At 29.1% G+C, this 21,973-nt stretch overlaps 2 protein-coding genes across 3 annotated transcripts; one reads left to right on the plus strand and one right to left on the minus strand.

The window, feature by feature from the left end:
- Window positions 1-4,700: 4,700 nt before the first annotated feature.
- LOC123298505 (serine/threonine-protein kinase PRP4 homolog) lies at window positions 4,701-14,599 on the minus strand. The gene is made up of 6 exons (XM_044880533.1): window positions 14,507-14,599; window positions 14,193-14,396; window positions 10,507-12,745; window positions 10,012-10,191; window positions 8,097-8,365; window positions 4,701-4,746 (listed from the first exon to the last, which is right to left on the minus strand). The coding sequence occupies exons 2-6, from the start codon at window positions 14,394-14,396 to the stop codon at window positions 4,741-4,743; spliced, it is 2,898 nt and encodes a 965-aa protein (XP_044736468.1). The 5' UTR covers window positions 14,507-14,599; the 3' UTR covers window positions 4,701-4,740.
- A 1,801-nt stretch (window positions 14,600-16,400) lies between these two features.
- Window positions 16,401-19,574, plus strand: LOC123298532 (charged multivesicular body protein 2a). Of its 2 annotated transcripts, none has more exons than XM_044880563.1 (4): window positions 16,401-16,542; window positions 16,626-16,888; window positions 18,204-18,514; window positions 19,299-19,574. In XM_044880563.1, exons 2-4 carry the CDS (start codon window positions 16,721-16,723, stop codon window positions 19,519-19,521), a joined length of 702 nt encoding a protein of 233 aa, XP_044736498.1. In that variant the 5' UTR covers window positions 16,401-16,542; window positions 16,626-16,720; the 3' UTR covers window positions 19,522-19,574. The 2 variants fall into 2 exon arrangements, with proteins under 2 accessions (XP_044736498.1, XP_044736497.1); XM_044880562.1 differs by having other exon boundaries at window positions 16,429-16,542; window positions 16,629-16,888.
- The last annotated feature ends 2,399 nt before the right edge of the window (window positions 19,575-21,973 follow it).

Raw genomic sequence — 21,973 nt, forward strand, 5'->3', positions numbered from 1 at the left:
TAATTGTTTTACCCACACAGCCACCCAGCTTATTTAATAAATAATTAATTTAATACTTACGTTTGCTAAATAATTAATTAATTGATAATTCTGTTCTGAAAGAAAAACTAGGATAGAAAATTTTAAAAATAAAACAAAATTTAAAATATATAACGATTTTTAGTTATTTATAACAAAAAAAATTTTATATTTTCATAAAACAAATTTACAGAGATTCATTCTTATTTTCTTATTAAAGTTCTTATACAAAATAAGTAAAATTCTATCACTTTTATATAATAATAATAATTATATTAATAAAGGATGTACCAAAATTAACGCCTGATTCGAACTTCTTGCGTTAATTTTGGAACACTCCTTTATAAAACACAATATATACTTTCTTATAAATACTACTAACTAAACCATAGAGATATGAAGATAGCGAACGCTAGCCTGTTAGCGGATGAGCCAAGCGAGAGAGAAGACTGCCAGTAAGTTCCCCTGTGTCCTTGTCTGATACGTAAGAATTCTGGACGTACCGATTCTATTATTATTATTATCACGCGTAAATGCGCACTGGCTCGCGAATGTTGTATTCAATTAAATTAAATATAAAATATTCATTTATTTATTTAAAATTAGTTGTAATAAAAAGAAATGGGAAGGTGTGTTTCATACACACACTAATAAATTCAGATCATAGTTCTCTTTTCTGGCACTGGCTGCTCAAGAATTCAGGACGTACCTGTCAACTAAATTGAGACCATTCATTCAAAATTACGTTCAGGCTCCTTGTACCTATACTTCGTATTACTTACCTATTGTTGTCAACGATTTTGTTCGTTTTGTACACTTAAGGATGTATGAGCATGACAACAATGTTTGATTTAAAGGCTCAAAATTTGTTTGTAGGTAGTTTTTTACTCAAAGAATATGTGGTTAAAATTTCAGCTTATGTAACCGGGCAAATTTTTAAGAAAAAAGTCATTAAAAATCGATATAAAATACATTGGCTCTTATGGAGGAATCTCAAAAAACGACATATTTTGGAAATTTTTGATAATTTTCATTTGGAATGAATGAAAACAAAATTAAAAAAAACTTTTTAATAGAAAGTAAACATATTAGCAATGAATTAGAAAAGAAAAATACTAAGTGTCACCGTCCATATAAGGGATGTAAGAGCAGGGTAGATTAAGGGTTGAAATTATTTTTATCTTATTTTCAACTTTGATGATGAATTTTGTTATAACTTCATGAATGTAGACGAAAAATAAGAATAAAATTTTTCGATATGTGTCTTGGTTTTCGAAATATCGAAAGCTAAAATAATTAAACAAAATTTTCAATTTTCGATATTTTGAAAATTAAGCCAGATATCGAAAAATTTTATTCTTACTTTTCGTCTTATATCGTCAAGTAATAATATAAATTTATCATCAAAATTGAAAATATCTATTTTTAAATTTTTACCCCCACGCCCTCGCTCATACATCCTTAAAGCGCTTATTATAAAATATATTATTCATTTGTACTTTTACACAAAATTTTGTTGAGAAAATCGTTTTTCAACATGAACAAGCATTTCTTTTTACGACCCTAAAAGCGTTAAGCATCCAAAACGTACAAATTCTATGACAAGTCTCCTACCTGTTATCTCTATTCATACACCTAACTTATTGTCTGAAAATAAAAGCTTTATTTTAAATAAAAACACCAAGTAATTTTTTAAATTATCTTTTTTTTTTATTTTATTTTATTTTCTTTTAAAATATTTATATTGGAATAATAATAACATTATAAAATTAAATTATACACAACAAGCTTGAAATATTATTTACTAACCTGTTCAAAAACTAAATGTTTTTTTTTTTAATATAATTATATAAAATCAAAAAATATACAAACGTATATACAACTTATAATAGTACACAGTTTATTTTATTTTTTTTAAATTCATTTTATTTAAAAATTAATATTTTCTGTAAATAAAATCATTTTGATTGTTTAAAAATAATGAGAAAACAAAACAAACATTTAAAAACTAAAAAATATGATTAAATGAAAATTGAGAAAAAATAATACATTAAAAAAAAGTATAGGATGTAATGTTGATTTGTTTTTTGTTTTTTTTTTTTTTATAAAAGTCTTGTGTATTTTGGATCCATCTTTTGTTTTAAATAAATGATTATATAAATAATAAGTTCAAATTTTTTACTAAAAATATTTTACCTAAAATATAAAATTGATAAATTTTTCATCGATTTTTCAGTTAAAAATATTCGCCTTCTAATACGCAAGTCACTACGTTTTTAATTACAAACCGACCAAAAACCTTTAAAAACTGACTCTTCTAAATAGAAGAAAACTTTAAATTAAGTAAAAATATTTACCTTTGGATGTTCTACCGCCTTTTAAAAAGTATATTCTATAATTCAAGCCGTCTGGCATTATTTGTCGAGAATCGGATGTCAAATTTGACGTATTCAAAAATGGCACATGCATCTGACATCCGTCAACGACATACCAGTTCAACTGTCAATTTTGTCATTTAAAAAGGACCTCGTATGATTATGTTCCTTTCTTTTTCAAGACAAATCGGATAATATAGACATTCATTCTTTAAAAAATATAGGAATGATTCAACTAGAAATAATCGTCAATGCCTGTGCTAATTTTATTATAAAATTTCACAGTTTGCATAATATTTCGAGTCAGTCATCACGTAGTCCGTTTTAACGGTATCGTAAATTTTTTTTGATACCTCTAATTGCATAGAGAGCACTTTAAGTCACTAAATCGGTAAAAAGTCAAATTTAAATTAAAAAATTTTTCATCAAATGTTTAAAAACAATACACTTAAAAAATATACCTAAAACTATCTATACAAAATATTTTACAAAATTTTTCCACTTTATGTTCGTGAAGCATAATTAAAGTGGAAGACAATTGAGTGTCTAATTATAAAGCGTTACGAATTTTATTCAAAAAAACTATGGGTTGTCCAAAAATTTATTTAATATAAAAGTCGCATAACTCTGAAGAGGAACCAATTAAGCGGTTATAAGAGCTACCTTATTTTCCGCCTTCAAGTCATGCAAATTTTAAATAAATGAATTTTTTCTGCAGCCAATAGTTTTTTTGATAAAAGTTTGCTAAATACCGAGAATGAATTAAGTAGTAAAAAACACTTGTACTCTGAAACAGCGTTATAAAAATTAATTCGTTGAACAATTTTAAAAATTGACAAACGAAAATTGTGACTATAGTAAAAAAAAAAAAAAAAACCTTTTAAAAATTACGACCCTCTTGAAAAATTCTGCTAGTTTTTTAAATAACAGATAACAATCATTAAATCAAAGACGTTAATTACTTATATAATCATTTCAGAAAAAATTTCTTGCTAATTTTTCAGTCAAAAATTAAAAACATAATAAAACACAAAAAATAATAGAAAGATATTTTTGAAAAAAACAATTATTTTTTTCGAAAGAAAAATTCTTTAAGGTTGTTTAAAAGAAAATAAATAGGTTGTATCTAGGAAAAAGATTAAATTATTATCATAAACTCTTGTTGAATCCACAAATGAAAAATATCTAAATTAGTCAACCTACGTAATATATCAAAACAGATGCGGTAGTGCCATTTTTGGTCTAAAATCATTTAACATTAGATAAATTTTCAATTAAAACGTATTTCTCATTTTCATCAATTTTTTTTAAACATAGGCATGAGTTTTATATTAACTTCGGGTATATTTAATAGATTCGACATATGCCAAAGCGATTACTTAAAAAGAAATGCTGTATCAAAATTTAGCCGCATTAAATTAGCGCAAGGTATAAAATTATACAAATAACATTTATTAATATGCGAACTTTCTCTATCTCACGTCATTTGTCTCCGTCTGTCTCAAACAAATCGTTTCCACACCAAAAATCAAAAAGCAAGCATGCAGCAATCGGTTACTTATGACGGCGTATGCTTTCAAAATAATTTCATGTTATTTGCAAGCTCCGCACTTTCTTTAAGCTTTTTAAGTCTTCATGAGAAAAATAATAGTAAGGGAGCCCAAGAGGGGATTTGTGTAGTTATTCGAGCGCGTCATATTAAGACATGGGGGTTTCTTGGACCTTCCTCAGTACCTCCATCAAATATTTGCCCTAAATATGGGGGGGCCCGCATAGGGCAGCCACTTTTAGCGTTTTAATTTCAATTTTGAAAACACTCTTTGTTTTAAATTCAGTGTTTTTTTAACATTAAAGTTTTGATATATTAAGTAAATTGAACTTTCTTTTTAATTAACAACACAATGATACCATTAAATATGAAAAATATATCCTCTATTATATAATATTATTCGATTTAATAATTATTAAACACAATTTGTTTGTTTGTTTTGAAAATAATTAATTACATTTGATATTATTAAATCAACCTAATTAATTATCAATAATTTATTTACGTTCCTAATGAAAAATACTTTTACCTTTCTTATGTGTATCGCTTTCTTTTTTTTTTTATAAAAAAAAAACTTTATACATCAAAAATTGGAAAAAGAAATGAACTCTCGAACAGTGATGAAAATACGTTGCGATGTAGTTTTCTGTGTTTTCAGGATATTTTCGTTGACGCTTTTATATTTTTAATTTTGTCGATGAAATTTTTCATGTGGTCGTTTTTTTTTGTAGTTGGATATAGGAAGAAGTTTTTACGATATTTTATTTATAATTTTTTTAATAAATTGATGAATTTTCTTCACACCTATATTGTGATACAAAATAAATTTAATGTTAGCTTGTGCGTTGTAAAATTACTTTTCGTTGCCTTATAAAGTAATATTTTCTAAGTTGATACCATCACATTTCATTCATCATTTCTCATACCATCAATTTTTGAAACCCATACCTTTCTGTTTGTTTTGAACATTTGTATTTGTACAATTTTTGTTTGTTTACGAACATTCACGAGCTTTGAACATAGTGAGACAAATTTAGTTGGCTTACATTTTAAAAATTTTTACATATTATTTTGGAAAAAAATACATTTATTGAAAGTTTCAGAAAATTTATTTGAATTGATTCGTTTCGAATTGAATTGAATGAATTGATTCGTCTCACTATGTCCTACACATCTTAAACATATGTATGATATTTAAAAATAAATAGTATTTATAATAATTTAGAAATTTCTAAATAAAATAACATAAAGTTTATTTTGAAGAAATATTTATAATCTAAGATATAAAGTTAGAAATGGTATCGAAATTTTTACAGTATGGCATTTGAAACATATAAACACGAATTATTATATATAGAAAATAACCGCCCTGTAGAAATAAATTGGTATAGAAAATATAAATTCCTTAAGAGTTATAAAATTTTTCGCATGAACATAATTGAATCCCTCCCACTCCACTATGTATATTCGACGCCATTTGCACATCATAGTATGTTGTGTGTATTACTAATAAGTTTTTCCCAGTAACTGAAGAAATGGAATATTTTCCTGAGAAATAAAGCTTATGTTATCCTCCGGCTCATCAAGTAGCAAAAAGTTAGATCGAACTATTATTCCATTATGACGTGAAAGATGGACAAATAAGCACACTTTTGAATTTATATTATATAATAAGTAGATTACCAAACGGTAAAAATTTCGATACCTTTCTCTACTTCATCTCTTAGAATAAAATTCCATCTTAAACATATATAAAATTTTATGTTATTTATAATATTTTAATAATACTTAATCTACAATGTCTTAAATTTTATTATTGCAAGAAATTGCAAGGAATAATACTTATTTCATCGATATTCAAAATAATAAGATTGCAAACCCACTGAAAACTTCAGAGAATTTTTTATTTGACAGGCAGGAATTTTTCCACTATGAAATAGAATAATGACTCGAAAAAGACAGCAATTTCAGAGTTATGTTTACCAGTTAAACAGTGCATTGACCATAGTTTTAAAAAAAAATTTGTATTAATAATACATTAATTTTTGAATTCACTTTTATTCCACTCTTGTTTCATGCAAAATATAAGTTAAGGTAGTATAGCAGAATAGAGGATCACAGTTAACCACTATTTTTTAAAAATTTTATTCAAAAGAACAAAAATACACGACCTCTTATGATTTTCTTGTTTAATTTTTACGGAAATGGTTTATGCATGGAAAATTGAAACAGTTCATATGTAAAAGCATCTTGGTGTATTAAATTATAAATAGCACTAAAAAAGTATTTGTTGTTGATATTTCAACATGATTTACCACACACTTTGTTGAACTTTGTCTTTGTTTTTCCGTTAGCAGTCATATTTAAGACAAGGCCAAATTATCATTAAAAAATGTTTTTTAAATGTCATTGAATTTTTTTTGAATTTTTGTAGCTAAAAGTAATCATTGCTGATTTGAATAGATTGGTATGACTACGATACTGCCATACTACCTTAATATTTTTTGTTTAGAAAAAGTTTGATCTCAACTTTTAAACCTATCTTTAGTAGGAGTTCGTGACATAAAATATCCAACTAGAATTTAAAAAGTACTTTTACCTAATTTTTCTTAAGTTCAAAAAAAACCTTATTTGACATCACGAACTTCTTCCGGTAATGAAAGGAGGGAATTTTTACTCTCGACATTTTTTTAGTGTGCTTTTTTTAAATTATTTGTAAATATGTATATAAAATATAAAAAATTTTAAAGAATAGAAAGAGTTTCATAACAAAATCAGCATACAATTTTGTACAACTATTCTAATTTTCCTCTAGAAATATTTTTTATTACTTATTTATCCACCAAAACAAAGATTTCTCTCAAAGATAAAAATTAATAGAAAATGCATGCATTAATTTAAAGGGAGGCGGAGTTTTAGACCTGTTTATTATAAATGAATATTCCCAATAACTAATTTTGATGTGACATAAATATAGATTATTACATGAATGTGTGAAGGATAATTTAATGATACATTTATTTCAATAACAATAAAAATACCCAAAAATATAAAATTGATAAAGTATACAATTGAGATTTTGAGAGATTTCTTATTTTACAGACTTAAAATTTTATGTCAATTTGAAAATATCACAGTTAATATAATTTAATAATAATTGACAAATTTTTAATATAGGTTCTCAAAATATCACATATTTAAATCTGACTTTTAATTAAAAAAATAGTAATTAGTATCAGATCTTTTAAAATCACAGAAGTTGAACTTTAAATATCTCAGCTTTGACTTTGAATAAATATCTTTGGCAGATTTGTGAAACAAAAGGATAAAATCTAACAAATATTTTTACAAAAACAATATAATTAGATGTTTCCTAGCATCAATAAGAAAGATAATTATAATTTAATAAGATTTGCATTAAGTAATGGAGCTAATGATGTTTTGAAGCAAGAAGTTCTTAAAACCGTTAAAATAGTTGTTGCAAAAGATATGATACATCTCACGAAGCTATTACTTTCAAACTTGCATCTACATATACTGCCCCGAGAAAAAAAAGTGACGCACTTAAAAAACTTTTAAATTTTCTCGAAATTTCAATTAGGTATATCTTGGCGAAAAATGGTTGGATCTGAATAATATATATGATCCGAAAATATTTGAGATTCTGATTCAAAAACTGTAAATTACAAGCTATCGGATCATATATTTTCCATTCAAATCCAATTATTTTCCGCTGAAATATACTTGTTTGAAATTTCCAGAAAATTTAAAATTTTTTTAAGTGCTCCACTTTTTTTGCGGGACAATATGTAAAGTTCATACCCGCCTACTGTGCCTATCTCCACCAACAAAGGTGGACAGATTTTCTTAGTCTAAGCTTCTAAGTATGTTTTTAAGTGTTAGGTAAAGAAAACATGACGACAGACAATGGCTAATGAAATATGCTTGAACTACGATAAACTCACGAAGGAAAATCGATTGATCCGTTCGATCTGCAGTCGATTGAGAGAGATACCCTTTTTAATAATTATATAAATAGTGTCCAAATTTATAAAATAAAAACTAGCTATTAAAAAATATAAAAAGGCCTTAAAAATTAAAAAGAAATATATTTTCGTAAATATATAAATGAACTCTGAAATAAAATACTGTACCTGTAAACCAAACATTCGTTTTTTCCGTCCTTTATAAGGTAATTCCGTCCTCTGTAATCTGGATGTTGATGATTTATTTTTAATAATTGATTTTAATTCATTGCATGATTGACTAAATTCATCATCACTATCATTTTCATCGTCATCACTATCATTTTCATCTGATTCCTTGTGTCTTGATCGTGACGATAATGGTTCATCTTCTGTTTTACATGTTTTACCCAAACGCATATGTATTGGTAATTTTCCTATTCGTTCTTTTTTCAAACCTATACGAAAAATAAATTTAATTATTTTGGTTTTCTTAAGATTAAAATATTACTATTCATTGAAGAAAGGAATTACTATTCCTTAAGGAAAAGACAATTTTATTTTAAATTAGTTAATCAGTCAAGCGTATAAACATTAAGGTTGTTTGAAAATGCAAGAGAGTTTCATTATCCCTCTCACTCTGTCCCATGCAAAATGTGAAGTATCAGCTGCCAACTATAAATAAACAAATTTTTTGTATTTGAAGATAGTATAATTATTTTATTCTTGAATTTTTTATATTTAAATTTATAAATTAAAACTACAGTCAAACCTGGATAAGCGAGAATTCATGGGAGCACAATCTCATTCTCGCTTATAGAGGTTTCTCCCTAACCCGAGTTTCTCGTTAATGCAGGTACATGGGTGACGTTTCTCCCTTATAGAGGTGCGCAGCAATAGCAAGTCACAGCAAGTACGAATGTAGTAAATATGTAATATGATTGTAGCGGTTCGTTGTGTGCGTAGTCATGGTAGGGATAATAAAATCGATGCCAGCGCTTTAAGTGAAAAATTTTGGAGATAAAGGAGGCTGTTATGACTAATTTGCAATTCTTTACATGTTAATGATATAGAAACTGTCAAATTAAAATGATTGAAAAACACTAATTAATTAAACTTAATGCATTAAAAATTGTAAAAATAAGAAATCAAATTGTACAAATATTATTTTTCAAATGTAAATTATCATAATTATTTATTTAAATTTGTGAAACAAGAATATTAAATTTTAAATGTAAGTTTTCAATGCAATCCATACAATTCTATATGCATCCATACAATTCTATAATTAAAGTAGTGTATCGTTGTCATGGAAACGAAATTCACGCACGAAGCGAATAGTTCCCCCTAAATAATATAAATAAATAAAGCTTGACTGTCGCTTATAGAGGTATTCGTTGTGTGCGTAGTCATGGTAGGGACAATAAAATCGATGCCAGCGCTTTAAGTGAAAAATTTTGGGGTTAAAGGGGGCTGTTATGACTAATTTGCAATTCTTTACATGTTAATGTAATAGAAATGTCAAATTAAAATTATTGAAAAACACTATTTAATTAAACTTAATGCATTCAAAATTGTGAAAATAAGAAATCAAATTGAACAAATATTATTTTTCAAATGTAAATTATCATAATTATTTATTTAAATTTGTGAGACAAGAATATTAAATTTTAAATGTAAGTCTTAAATGCAATCCATACAATTATATATGCATCCATACAATTCTATAAAGTAGTGTATCGTTACCATGGAAACGAAACTCACGCACGGAGCGAATAGATAAGTAGCAGTCTCACTTACGGAGGTCCATGAGGGAAAAACTACTCTCTCTTACAGAGCTTTCTGTTTCTCGCTAATAGAGGTTTTGGGAGCTTAAAATGACGGGTCCTGGCTATTACTCTCACTTACAGAGTTTTCTCACTTATCCAGTTCTCACTTACCCAGGTTTGACGGTATATCATTATTTAATAAAATTATTTTTTGACAATACAATGACATATCTTCAACACATGTGCTACGTTGCCAAGCGTAATAGAATTATATTTTTCATACATTTCATTTTTCATTTGTCATAATTTTTGTTAATCAAGATAAGATACCATACCTTTACTGGATTTCTGAAATGCTGATAATGATGTAAGTGACTTCTTCGACATTTCTTGAAATGCATTTCGTAATAATCGTGTTGGTGGACCAGATTTTAAAGAACCATGGTGATGATGGTGTGATTGAGACGAAAGTGTTTTTCTTTCAGCTCGTCGCCTACTTAATTCTGTTCTGAGATCTATAATAAATTGAAAGAAAATCTAAAAAAAATTCTTCTTTTTCAAGAATATACTGTGGGTAATAATCTGTTCGAAAGCAAATTCTGTCAATAATTACTTTTTATAAAATTGGGAAAACTATGACCTAAATGTTTCATGAAATAGGATTTGAATTTTCGTAGACTCGTCAAGAGGAAACCACTCACAAAGTTTCAAGTATGTATTCATTATTTAAAAAACAACCGTGGTGTCACGGTCTATTAACTAAGTTTGTAAGCTAGTGTGCTATACAGATAGCGCTAAATTTACTTAAAATTATAAAATCGAGAACTTACCATCTGAATTTTGTGTTGCTTCTGTTGTATTTGTTTCCTCATTTTCATTATCGTAAACAATTTCTGGTTCAAAGCTATCGTTACTCTCTTCTTTAACATTCTTCTCCTCCTTAACAGTCTTAACAACCTTCGAAGATGGTTGTTGGGGTGGGGGCGGTGATGACGATGCCGTCGTTATCACTTCAGTTACTTTACGATTTTCTTTAATATTTATCGTTGGTTTTTCACTTATCACAATACGCATATTATTTGTTGATTTTACATCAACAGTCGGTGCTACCGCTGGAGTCGAATCACTGGATTTCTTACTATCGTTTTGTTCAACCACTCGACTACTTAATTTCTCTTTCGAGTCCTTAACTATAAATTTTTTATGAACTACTTCATCGTTTGATGATTTATGAATTTTACGTTTACGTGAATCAATATGGCGTCGTCGGGTATCACTAGTTTTATCACGTGTCTCACGACTTTTAATACTTAATGGACCTGATTTTTCTAACGATACCGTCCTATTCACTGTTCGTATTGGTCTTACAATATTAGAATTTGTAGATTGTGTTTTAAATCGACCTTCATTTTCATTATCACTTTCGTCGGTCGACCATAAATCTGCTAATCCCGTGTTACTATTTTCTTCTTCAAAGAGATCCTCTGTTTCACTAATCATCTCATTTTCATTTTCTATTTCATTTAAATTTTCAATTTCATTTTCCTTTTCAACGGGTGATTTGTTAAGTTTAATTTTAATAACGCCGTCTCCAGGAACTTCAATTGGTTTATTACTTTCAAATTTACGCCGCCTTGCTTCGAGAACAGGATCTGTAAATGTTTTCGGTGAAGCTTCTTTTGGTTCCACCGGAGCAGACACTTTTTCTGTTGAATTATTTCTTGGAGAATCATTTCTTGGCGGAAGTTTCTTCTCATATTTTGGTGGAGGTTTAGAGCCCTTGTAACCCAATCGATTATAAACGTTAAACTTATTCGATGGAGATGAAATTTTCCCACCTTTTGGCGAATTTGATCTCTTTTTAACAATTCTTCGAGCGGGAGATGGACTACGTCCAAATGGTCGCGGTGAAAATGATCGACGTTTATAATTTCGATCATTGCTGGGTGGTGTACGTGATCTTCGCCGTAAATCACTTCGTTGTGGAGATATTGATCTTCGCCGAGGAGGAGGGCTATATCGCCTAGGAGGCGGGGAATATGTAAATCGTGGCCGTGAATATGGTGATATTGAACGTTTACGAAGTGGGCTTCGATACGGCGACGAAGATGAGGTACTTGAAGAGGATGAAATTGATCGACGAGACGGTGATAGTTTTCGTTTTGCAAGAATTTCACGATTTTGTAAAACAAACGCTGCAGATCTTGGTGATAAAGGTGCCATTGTTATTGTATTTAGTACTTCTGTGTTGATTCGCAAAGGAGATAAAGGTGGTGCTGGTCGTTTTGGAGAAGGTCCTCGTCGGTATAATGGACTTTTTGGCCGATATAAATTACGTGGTGGTGACCCTCTACGTAGTGGTGATGTCTTACGTAGGGGTGACGTCTTACGTAAAGGTGACCCCATACGTACAGGTGACATTTTACGTGGAGGTGGGGATTTACGCGGAGGGGGCGTGCGTCTTTTAGCAGCGTCTTTAAACTCTTCTTCGTTAGGTAATTTTTCCTCTGCTGGAGACACTTTGGTAATTTTATCATTTGGAGGTTTTTCATCAATTGCTTTCTTTTCTAATGGTTTTTTATCTACAGTTTCAGTTTTCACTGAGGGTTCTTCAATTTTCTTAACTTTTGCATCGCTCTTTTCGGAATTTGGCAAACTTTTCGGCGAAGTCTTTTCATTCTTGTCTGTTGGAGACTTATTATCTAATTTTTTTACAGTTTTGGCAGTTTTTGGTTTGTCCTTAGCTTTAGGTTCTGCTTGAGGATTATCGAGTATTTTTTCATTACCAGCGATTTCATTCTCTAATTCATCCAATAGCCGGTCCAGACTGTCACCGCGCTCTGAACGATCTTTAACTGATTCATTATCGGATGAATTTGATTTATCATTGGTTTCAGATTCGCTTTCAGATTGATCAGAATGATCGTAGCGATTAAATTTTGAATTGTTTTCTTCTTTCGAATCTGTTGTGGTATCTACTTTACTTTCGGTTGGCACTGAATTTGATGTGCTATCGGCCGCTATTGGGATAGCAATTAAATTTGTATTGACTCGAGGATTTGAATTGTTCTGAAAATAATAATACGAATTACAATTTTTCAATTGCAGCAAAATGTTTATGTTTTGCGCAACAATGGAGACAACAAAATAAAAATTTGTGCCTTTATCATTATAAAAACTGCAGGGTCCTTTTAACTAACAGCGGAATAGTCACATTAAACCGATTTATATAAAAATTGTAAAGAATTTTCTAGGCTATTAGTTTATATACACGACTTCGTGCGCGAATTGCAAACCGTGGCTCTTATGGATAGAAAGTATTGTCCCTACGACCCCCAATTCATTCTCCTAGCATTCCTTCTGTGATCTTACTGTCATTATATGTAGATTAAAATAATCATCGAATTAAATGAAGAGAATATAGAAAAAAAAAATACTACACAATAAACAAATTTTACCTCCTACACTCGATTATCTAATTCTATATATAACACACAGTATAAATGCAGTCTCTTTAATGTATAACATACAACTAGATGTATTTATAATAAGTTACATAAATAATTAAAGATGCTATGTTTATAAAAATCAATTTTTAAACCCCGACGCAAAAAGAAGGGTGTGATGAAGTTTGACCGCTATGTGTGTGTGTGTGTAACTCTTGAACTGATGAACCGATTTCGATTTTTGTTTCGATGGCAATTTAATGGAGAGTGTTCTCAGGTATATTTCAATAAAATTGGTTCAATTTGGGTAGAGCTACAAGGAAAAATCTGTTTTTTTAATTTTTAATTTTGTTAATTTTGATAAAATTCAGAACCACGCATCAAACTTACGTACAGCTTTGTTCAATACAAATGATCCATACGAAATCGAAACAAAAATTTCATTTAAACAACTTTTACTTAGTAACCGAAACTACAGGACGGTATATTTTTGGGGTAGCCTGTTATTAAACTTCACTTAAATCACTTCTGAGAATAGATAACTAAAATGCATAGAATTAACAAACAATAACTTTTCTTTATTGAATGGAACTAATCAACGAAGTATGAGACCAATGCCTTCAAAGATCAGTAATATTTTTATTACCCAATTGATCTCTAGGCGAAGATATAACTGTTTAATTGCTTCATCTTGTAGCCTATGGCTAATATATAATTTTTTGAAAATGTATTTGGCCGCCATTAGCTGCCATTTTGGACCTAGGCGATTTTTATTAGTTTGAAATAAACTTAAGACGTAAATAAAAATAATAAATTTACTTATGGCGAAGATAATGATTAGCTATACCAATTATTATAACAAAGAAGATCGATTAATAAATAATGAATGTTAATATTTCACAATTTTTTACATGTTGGAACATTTTTTTTCGGATCTGACTGTACATAATTAAAACGTAACGAAATTTGAGACGAAAAGATAAACATAAATATTTTATATACACAAATATAGATTGTTTATTAAAATAAAATTACAATACAAATTAAATAAAATGTGATTATAAACTTACATTTCTATTGATGCCCCCACGACCAACTCGATGTCCCTTCAATGTTTTATTACGTTTGAAATTTTTATTATTTCCATCATATTTTTTATATGAATTATTTTGTATTGTTACAGATCCAGCTGTATTGCAGTTTTCCAATTTTCGTTTCCGTGATTTTAATGCTGCTAATCGTAAAAATTCTAAATCTTCATCGTCTGAACCCATCTGAAACGGGAAACATAATAAAATGTTTTAAATCTCTAAAACGTAGTGAAATACTCAAAAAAATTTTTTATTGTAATTGGTTAAAAGTTATTTAATAATGTAATACTTACTTTCTTGAATATTCAAGACAATTTTTCTTAAAAGATGGATGTCAAAATATTAAAAATATTTTAACTGTGACATACCATTACACCATACATACACCAATACACATATGTTAAACAAATAAAGGTTGGAATAGTTCTTTATAGCATTCATTTATAGAGAATAAACTCTATTATTGCTTCAATAATAAAGCCTAGCACACATGTTCGTTTTACAAGGTATTGGCGAACGAAATTACCTAGAGATGGCTCTGGTGTGAATGCAATATGGCCGATATAGAGGATTTTCGTTCAAGTTGTCAAAATAAATTTTTGCATTTTTTTTTTGTTTATTTGTTTTTTTAACATGGAGAAAGCCCTGGATATTAATATTGGTGATATATTTTATCTACTTGGTGGATCAGTAAGGCCGTTGATGGAAGGAGAGGCGCTTTCTCGTTCCAAAAACTTGTTTTTCTGTGGTATCCAATCGAAGCAAAATAATTGTTTATTAATCAAATCTTCATGTTTGCAAACGTCGAACATCACCGAGAAACCTCATGAGATCTAAATCAAAGTGTTTGTAGCCAATGACAACAAAAAAATCGAATGCTATTGTTCTTGCAAAGCGGGCGCGGGAAGCAAGTGCAAGCATGTTTTTGCGACATTGTGCGACAACTGACGCCTGTAGATCTTGTTTTCCCACACTGGGGAACACCACAACGTTTTTCATTTTTGATAATTTCCATCTCAACAACAAAAACATTCAGCACTTGTGTAGCTGTCAAAACTCAAAATCCTCTATAATAGTTTCACTAATCCTCGCTGCGCGGCGCCACCGTATCTTGCGATCGCGAATAATAATAATAAAAGCTGCGTTTAGCCGAAGTGAATTAATTTACTGAGCGGTAGCTAAAAAATTACTAAGCACCCCATTTAAAATAATCCTTTTTTTGGCGAGATAAGATGTGAATATCTTTTCGCTCAGTATGGCTCAAATCGATTGATCGCATCCAATATAATAGTTCAGCAATAATTATTTGGCGGTTCTATTCAGATTTTGCAGTATTACTAAACGCCTACTTCATATAAGCGATTAGTAATTATTTTATTATATTAGTAGACCATACTCAGAAAACAATTTCTAAATTTACTATAGTCGCTAAATACGCCCTGCTAGCTGATTTAGAAACCATCATTTTTAATCAACAAATTAAGAAAAGATGTAGCTTTTTTTTCACCAAACATGACGCAGTAATTATAACTTTCTATATCGTGTCAACATTCTACTTATAGATATGAATATATTAGAAACTTAATACTTTTCTGAAATTTGCTATAGAAACTTTTACTCTCCAATTTTGACTGAAACCAAATTTTATATAACTTAATGCAGGTAGGTATTATTTGCGACACTTTCCACTTTTGTCAATCATCAAAATTATATTATCTACTAAGAATATAGGTCACTCACTTATGCTCGAAATCTTGTCCCTTTTTGAGCATGAGCCTTAATTAAAAGCAGTGAATAAATTTTACAATTATTTTGTGCAAATAAAAATATGTACACGTTTACACTTGAAATTGAAAAACTGAAATTGGTTCATGTTAATCCTTTTAAGAGATAAGAAATATTTCCCAACACCCAATTATTTCAACGTGGAATGGTTTAATATAAGTTCTTCGCAAATACTTTCTACAATGAAATTCGACACGTTGTAAAAGAGCTACGATTATTTTCGCTCACTCTCAAAATTTTTAGTTCTAATGTGTTTCTTGAGAATTTGAATTTCGGCGTTTATTACATTACATACGCACTTTTACAACGATTTAATTAAAAATAATTCGTTCATTTTTCTTATTTTGTATGCAACAATTTTCATGTGATCTCAATAGACGACCATGAGTTTAGTGGGGTAAGATGGGGAAAACAATAACATGAAGTTTTGAACATTTGACAGTACATTTTTTGGTGTGACATATTTTTGACATTTCATGTGAATAATGATGGTAATTTGATTCGTAATTTGTTAATTCGTATTTGTTTAAGATAAAAACTTATGGTAATTTCCATTTTTCTTTAGATTTTTAGATAAAATTTATGCAAAAATGATTAAAAAAAAAGATAATCTAATTTTTGTTTCAGAAGTATATTAACAGAATTAAGTATTAGTCATCACTATTTTTAATTTTTATCCTTAAAAAGACCAAAAAAACTTAAAAATATTAAATAAATAAAAAATGGAGTGGTTATTTGGGAAAAAAGTTACACCCGAAGAAATGCTCCGGAAAAATCAACGGGCGTTAAATAAGGCAATGAGAGACTTAGATAGGGAAAAAGCAAGAATGGAACAACAAGAGAAGAAAATTATAGCTGATATTAAGAAAATGGCTAAAGATGGCCAAATGGTAAGTTTTATATCTTGAAATTAAATAATTAGAAAACTTTCAACATAATTTTAACGTATTGACTATTTAATCATTCGAAAAGAAATTTTTAACTTTTTAAATTTGGAACTAATCTGTCCCATTCTGTCCATAATTTTTCATTATCTGATAACTTATTAGAAGACTTTCCCTGTTATTAATTAAACAATTTTTCTGAAAAAATTTTGAAGAAAACTCAATGAACAGAATATTAAAAAAACATTATTATCCAGTCAAATTAGTCCATAAAATATAAGTAAGGTTATAAAAATTCCCATGGAGCTGAAAATTGGTATGAATGTTCAGAATACTATTATAAATGAAGTCCCCATCAATCTCCCTTGTGCAAAAAATTTTATTGAGGGGTGAAGTTTGCAAAAATAGGCTTTTCGCGTTTTTCAGCAAAACGATGAATTTAACAGCAAAAATAGTTCACACAAAAATTGTAGACCATTTAATTTGCTACAAAATCTGTCTATGCACCTTTGTTCATAAGTGCTGCCATTTTCATGATGTAGCGGTTCACAGAATTGAAAAAATTATTTTATTCGTTTATATAAATTTCTGAACCGTTATACGAGTAAAAATATGAGTCCCTATATCTTATACATACAAATTTTAAATTTTTTTAAATATAAATCAAAGCCAAGAACTCCGTCCCTATTTTTGTTTAGTAGCATGGCCTGAGTACCATCTGTCTTCCATTCAATTGTCAGCGTGGTGATGCTCATATACCTGTCTGATTTCAAAGGTCTCATACTCCACAAAATACTGTTAGTCGTAAGTATTGAAAGAGGTGGTAAATTTTCGGAGTACCTGAAAGACCAGACGTCTGTAAAAATTCATGTGCAGTGTCGAAAAAATTATACTCGAAAGAGTAGCATTGATGCTGTTAAAAGAGGAAGCTGGTTAATCAAAAATAAGTCCTCATATTTTTACTCGTATAACGGTTCAAAAATATATTACGAAAAAAATAATTTGTTCAATTCTTTGAACCGCTATATCACGAAAATGGCAATACTTATGAAACAAGATGTAGAGACACTTTTGGTAGAGAATCGGATTAACTATAATTTTTGCTATGAAATTCATCGTTTTGCTGAAAAACGCGAAAAGCCTATTTTTGCAAACTTCACCCCTCAATAAAATTTTTTGCACAAGGGAGATTGATGGGGACTTTTCACAATTTATTTATAATAGTATTCTGAACATTCATACCAATTTTTAGCTCTATGGGAATTTTTGTAACCTTCAAAGTGTAATTTGACTGGATAATTAATTAATTGTTTGTATATAGGATGCAGTAAAAATAATGGCAAAAGATTTAGTACGAACACGAAAATATGTGAAAAAATTTATGTTAATGAAAGCAAATATACAAGCGGTTTCATTAAAAATACAAACGTTACGATCACAAAATGCAATGGCAACAGCGATGCGTGGTGTTACAAAAGCAATGGCTAGTATGAATCGACAAATGAATATGCCACAAATCCAACGAATATTACAAGAATTTGAGAAACAATCGGAAATTATGGATATGAAAGAGGAAATGATGAATGATGCTATTGATGATGCAATGGGTGAAGATGATGATGAAGAAGAAACGTATGTATCTGAAAACTTCAGTGAAGCATTAATCTTTATTAGACAGTATCAAAATAGAAATTATACAGAGAAATCAGGAATAAAGGGCATTTCGATTGGAATACCATCCAATTTTGTAGACTAGATAATAGGGAATATTCATGAAATTTAAATTTGGTTCAAATATTTTTCTTCCGTAATTTTAATGACTGGAAATTTCAACTAAACCATTATTTTAGTAATTATTATCTTTTTAATTACTTAAAATTAATTAATAAAAGTACAAATTCAGTGAGGGCATTTAACAATTTCTAAAACGGAAATTAAAATTTTTATACGGACGTGACATCATATTACGGGCTTGTCAAATTTGTTGACATACTGTATGATATTTAATTACTTACATTTTATAAGGTATTTCATTAAATTATACTATTCTACGGCTTTTTATTAGAAAACTTAATAATAACGAGTGTAAATTCATTTTTTTAAGTGTAAATTATACATTGAACTGTCAAAAATTGACAGATCACGTACTTATACGTCATCAACAGAGAGCGTCAAAAAAATGCGTTTAAATATCTCAAAATTATAATGTATTTTAAATATTTTTTTACACTTAAATACAGCATTTTTAAGCAGTATTTATATTTTTTACTTTGTTATAACGGTGTAAACAATGAATTAAAAATATAAAAAAAATACATGAATATTCCCTATTTAATGACCGTGGAATATATTTCCTAACCTAAAAATCTAACATTTAAATAATTATATTAACATTTTTATTTGTTTTTTTTTTCAGCGATACCGTTGTGACTCAAGTATTAGATGAATTAGGATTACAATTAAACGATCAATTATCTGGATTACCACAAGCCGGTGGTGCTCTTACAACTGGTGGTGCCAAGACACCAGTGGCTGTGGGTGCTGGTGCTGGTGGTGGGGCCAGCGGTGGGAATTCATCTCCACTATCCGATGCTGATGCTGATTTACAAGCACGTCTTGATAATTTACGTAGAGAATAACAGATTTTTATGATCGATATTTATTTTATAAAATTTATTGTTTTTATAATTATAATAGGATTTAATTAATTATATTTTTTAATTACAAATATAAAAGTTTGCTTACACAAAACTGTTTATAAAAAATCATTATTTTGTTTTTAAAGATCATAAAGATCCTTATTTTTAGAATAAAGTAATACATTTTTAATTAAATCTGTAAATGTCAAAGATCATAAGACTGGTAAGATCTTATGATCTTTATGGTAAGGTGGTGATGAGTTGTTCAAAAGCGCTGTTCTTAGAAACGTAAGAACAAACACGAAGACGGGGGAAATTGGCATACCTGGGAGCGAAAAAAATCGTTCGAAAATGAAGAAGGGAGAAGAAAATGAATCGTTTGAAAATGAAGAACCAGCCGGGCAAATCCCCAGAACGCTTAAATTCTAAGACAGACTAACATATTTTAAAGTGGTGTTGTTTTATAATTTATCTTAACGCTGTCTCCTAAGAAATGAAGTCACTTCGAAAGGGAGAAGAAGAAATACTTAAATAGGAAAGAAGGAACCAAATATCTCAAAATGTACCAATTTTAAATTTAGAACATGAACAAATTCTCTCGAACTTTATTACAGATTTTACATTTTTGAACTAGCAACTCTTTTTCTTCCGTTTATGCTTGACACAAATGTGGATATAAGTAATTAGTTCCAGTAGTTTGTACTTTGTATATAAAATATTTTTGGGGGAATTTTAAAGGACGCTACTGTCCAGTAAGTCATAAAGTATAAATTTCAAAGTTAAGTATCTTCAATCTTGTAGTCTAGAATTGTTAACAATAGGACTAAGGCATTACTAAATCACAAGGAGAAATTAATCTGGACATTCACAGATATAATCACAGGAAATTGAGCTTTCGGGATGAAGCCTGTAAATGAAGGAAAATAAATAATTATTGCAGGGAATGAAATGAAAGTTAAGAGAACCATTGCTTTGATATTTTGGAGCAAGATTTTTTGGACAAACTGGAACTGGCAGCTTTGCTGAAAACTGAAAATGCTATAAAGCTAATTTGATATCATTGGGTTGATGTTAAGAAGACTATTGAGCTAAGTCATGATTCTCCCGAAATTCTCTACGAATAAAATTCCACTTTGCGTTAAATTATTCGATTGTCTTCACACTATAATCAGAAAAAATATAACTGAATTCCATTTTCTATAAAATTCTCATCTATATAACCTGCAATTCGTATTCAAAATAAAGGTATATGTAATAGAAAAGAATCAATATATTACAGTTTTATTCGAAAAATGAATCGAATTTTATGATTTTCGAATCACCTTAATTTTATTATCGACATATATAGAATGAAATGTACGTATAGATATTTCGACTCGTAACGTATTAAAAAAGGAAGTATCAAGCAACATGCGGAAGTTCAACCAAATCGATTATCTTTATTTCTTTCGATGTATCAATATTAGTCAGAAAAGGACGAAATATATAGGAAGGACATCCGTGGAGGTTAGTAGTATTACAACAAGGATAGAAACTTTATTAGAAGATTCATTCAATATATAGTGTGTATACATCGTTTATGTGTTGTAATTTTGCTTACTACGAAACTACGAAGATTTTCGGATATATGCTGTCATACATCATATCTTTTAGTAACGACGTCATAACTATTGGATAAGTAAACAATCAATATTGGTCTCGATGGACTAAACCAAATCTACTAAATTCCTTATTTCAAATCATTGGCTGAGTTTCGCCGATGTGAGCCCTATAATGTCATACATGGGGTGCCGCTACTAGCGCTTAGTTTAGTTAAAATCGTTCTTATCCGCGGAAAAAGGAAAATTTGGTGTACAATAATAAATATTCTCCAATTCCAGCTTTTTACGTTTTTTGACGCGGGTATAAAGCTGAGCCCTTACATTGGACTTGTTCAGCAGACATAGGCCGTACATTATAATATTTTTTGTCTAGCAAAAGTAGCACGTTTCTCTTTTATAAAACATAATAACGAACATGCTTTTATCTAGCTTTTATGCGATCATACAAAATATTTTGTATCGTATAAAAGCGATTACGTATTAAATCGCCTATTTTTGCTGAGCAAGCCTATTGCAAGCATTGTTTGTTTTGAATGTAACTACGAAATGCTGTGTGATAAAAAGCTTTTTGCTTTAAATGTACAGCCGCCACTGTGTAGTATTCACAATTTACATCGAAATGAACTGTACATCGATGTTATTACCAGACTATGACGTCGATAAATATGGCGCAAGGTCTGTGTTAATACCCGCGTGTTTCAAATTATATTTATTTGATTTTAATTTTTGAAATAAAAGTTAAATTTTGAATTTTTGCTTTTTTTAAAAACAATTATTAAAAAATATTTAAGTTACTCGATGTTTGTCCCTATTCCAGATTTTCTTTCTCGAATCATATAAAACACTAGCAG

This window comes from Chrysoperla carnea, chromosome 4 (genome assembly GCF_905475395.1).
Source record: "Chrysoperla carnea chromosome 4, inChrCarn1.1, whole genome shotgun sequence".
Classification (NCBI taxonomy): Eukaryota; Metazoa; Arthropoda; class Insecta; order Neuroptera; family Chrysopidae; genus Chrysoperla; species Chrysoperla carnea.

Bases quoted from the DNA above. Each gene is read 5' to 3' on its own strand.
- LOC123298505 (XM_044880533.1), bottom strand. From the start codon at position 14,396: ATGGGTTCAGACGATGAAGATTTAGAATTTTTACGATTAGCAGCATTA. The intron at 12,746-14,192 runs GTAAGTTTATAA...TATTATTTTCAG, and splicing joins GTGGGGGCATCAATAGAAAT to AACAATTCAAATCCTCGAGT. The intron at 8,366-10,011 runs GTATGGTATCTT...TTTTTCGTATAG, and splicing joins ATTTCAGAAATCCAGTAAAG to GTTTGAAAAAAGAACGAATA.
- LOC123298532 (XM_044880563.1), top strand. From the start codon at position 16,721: ATGGAGTGGTTATTTGGGAAAAAAGTTACACCCGAAGAAATGCTCCGG. The intron at 16,889-18,203 runs GTAAGTTTTATA...GTTTGTATATAG, and splicing joins TGGCTAAAGATGGCCAAATG to GATGCAGTAAAAATAATGGC. The intron at 18,515-19,298 runs GTATGTATCTGA...TTTTTTTTTCAG, and splicing joins GATGATGATGAAGAAGAAAC to CGATACCGTTGTGACTCAAG.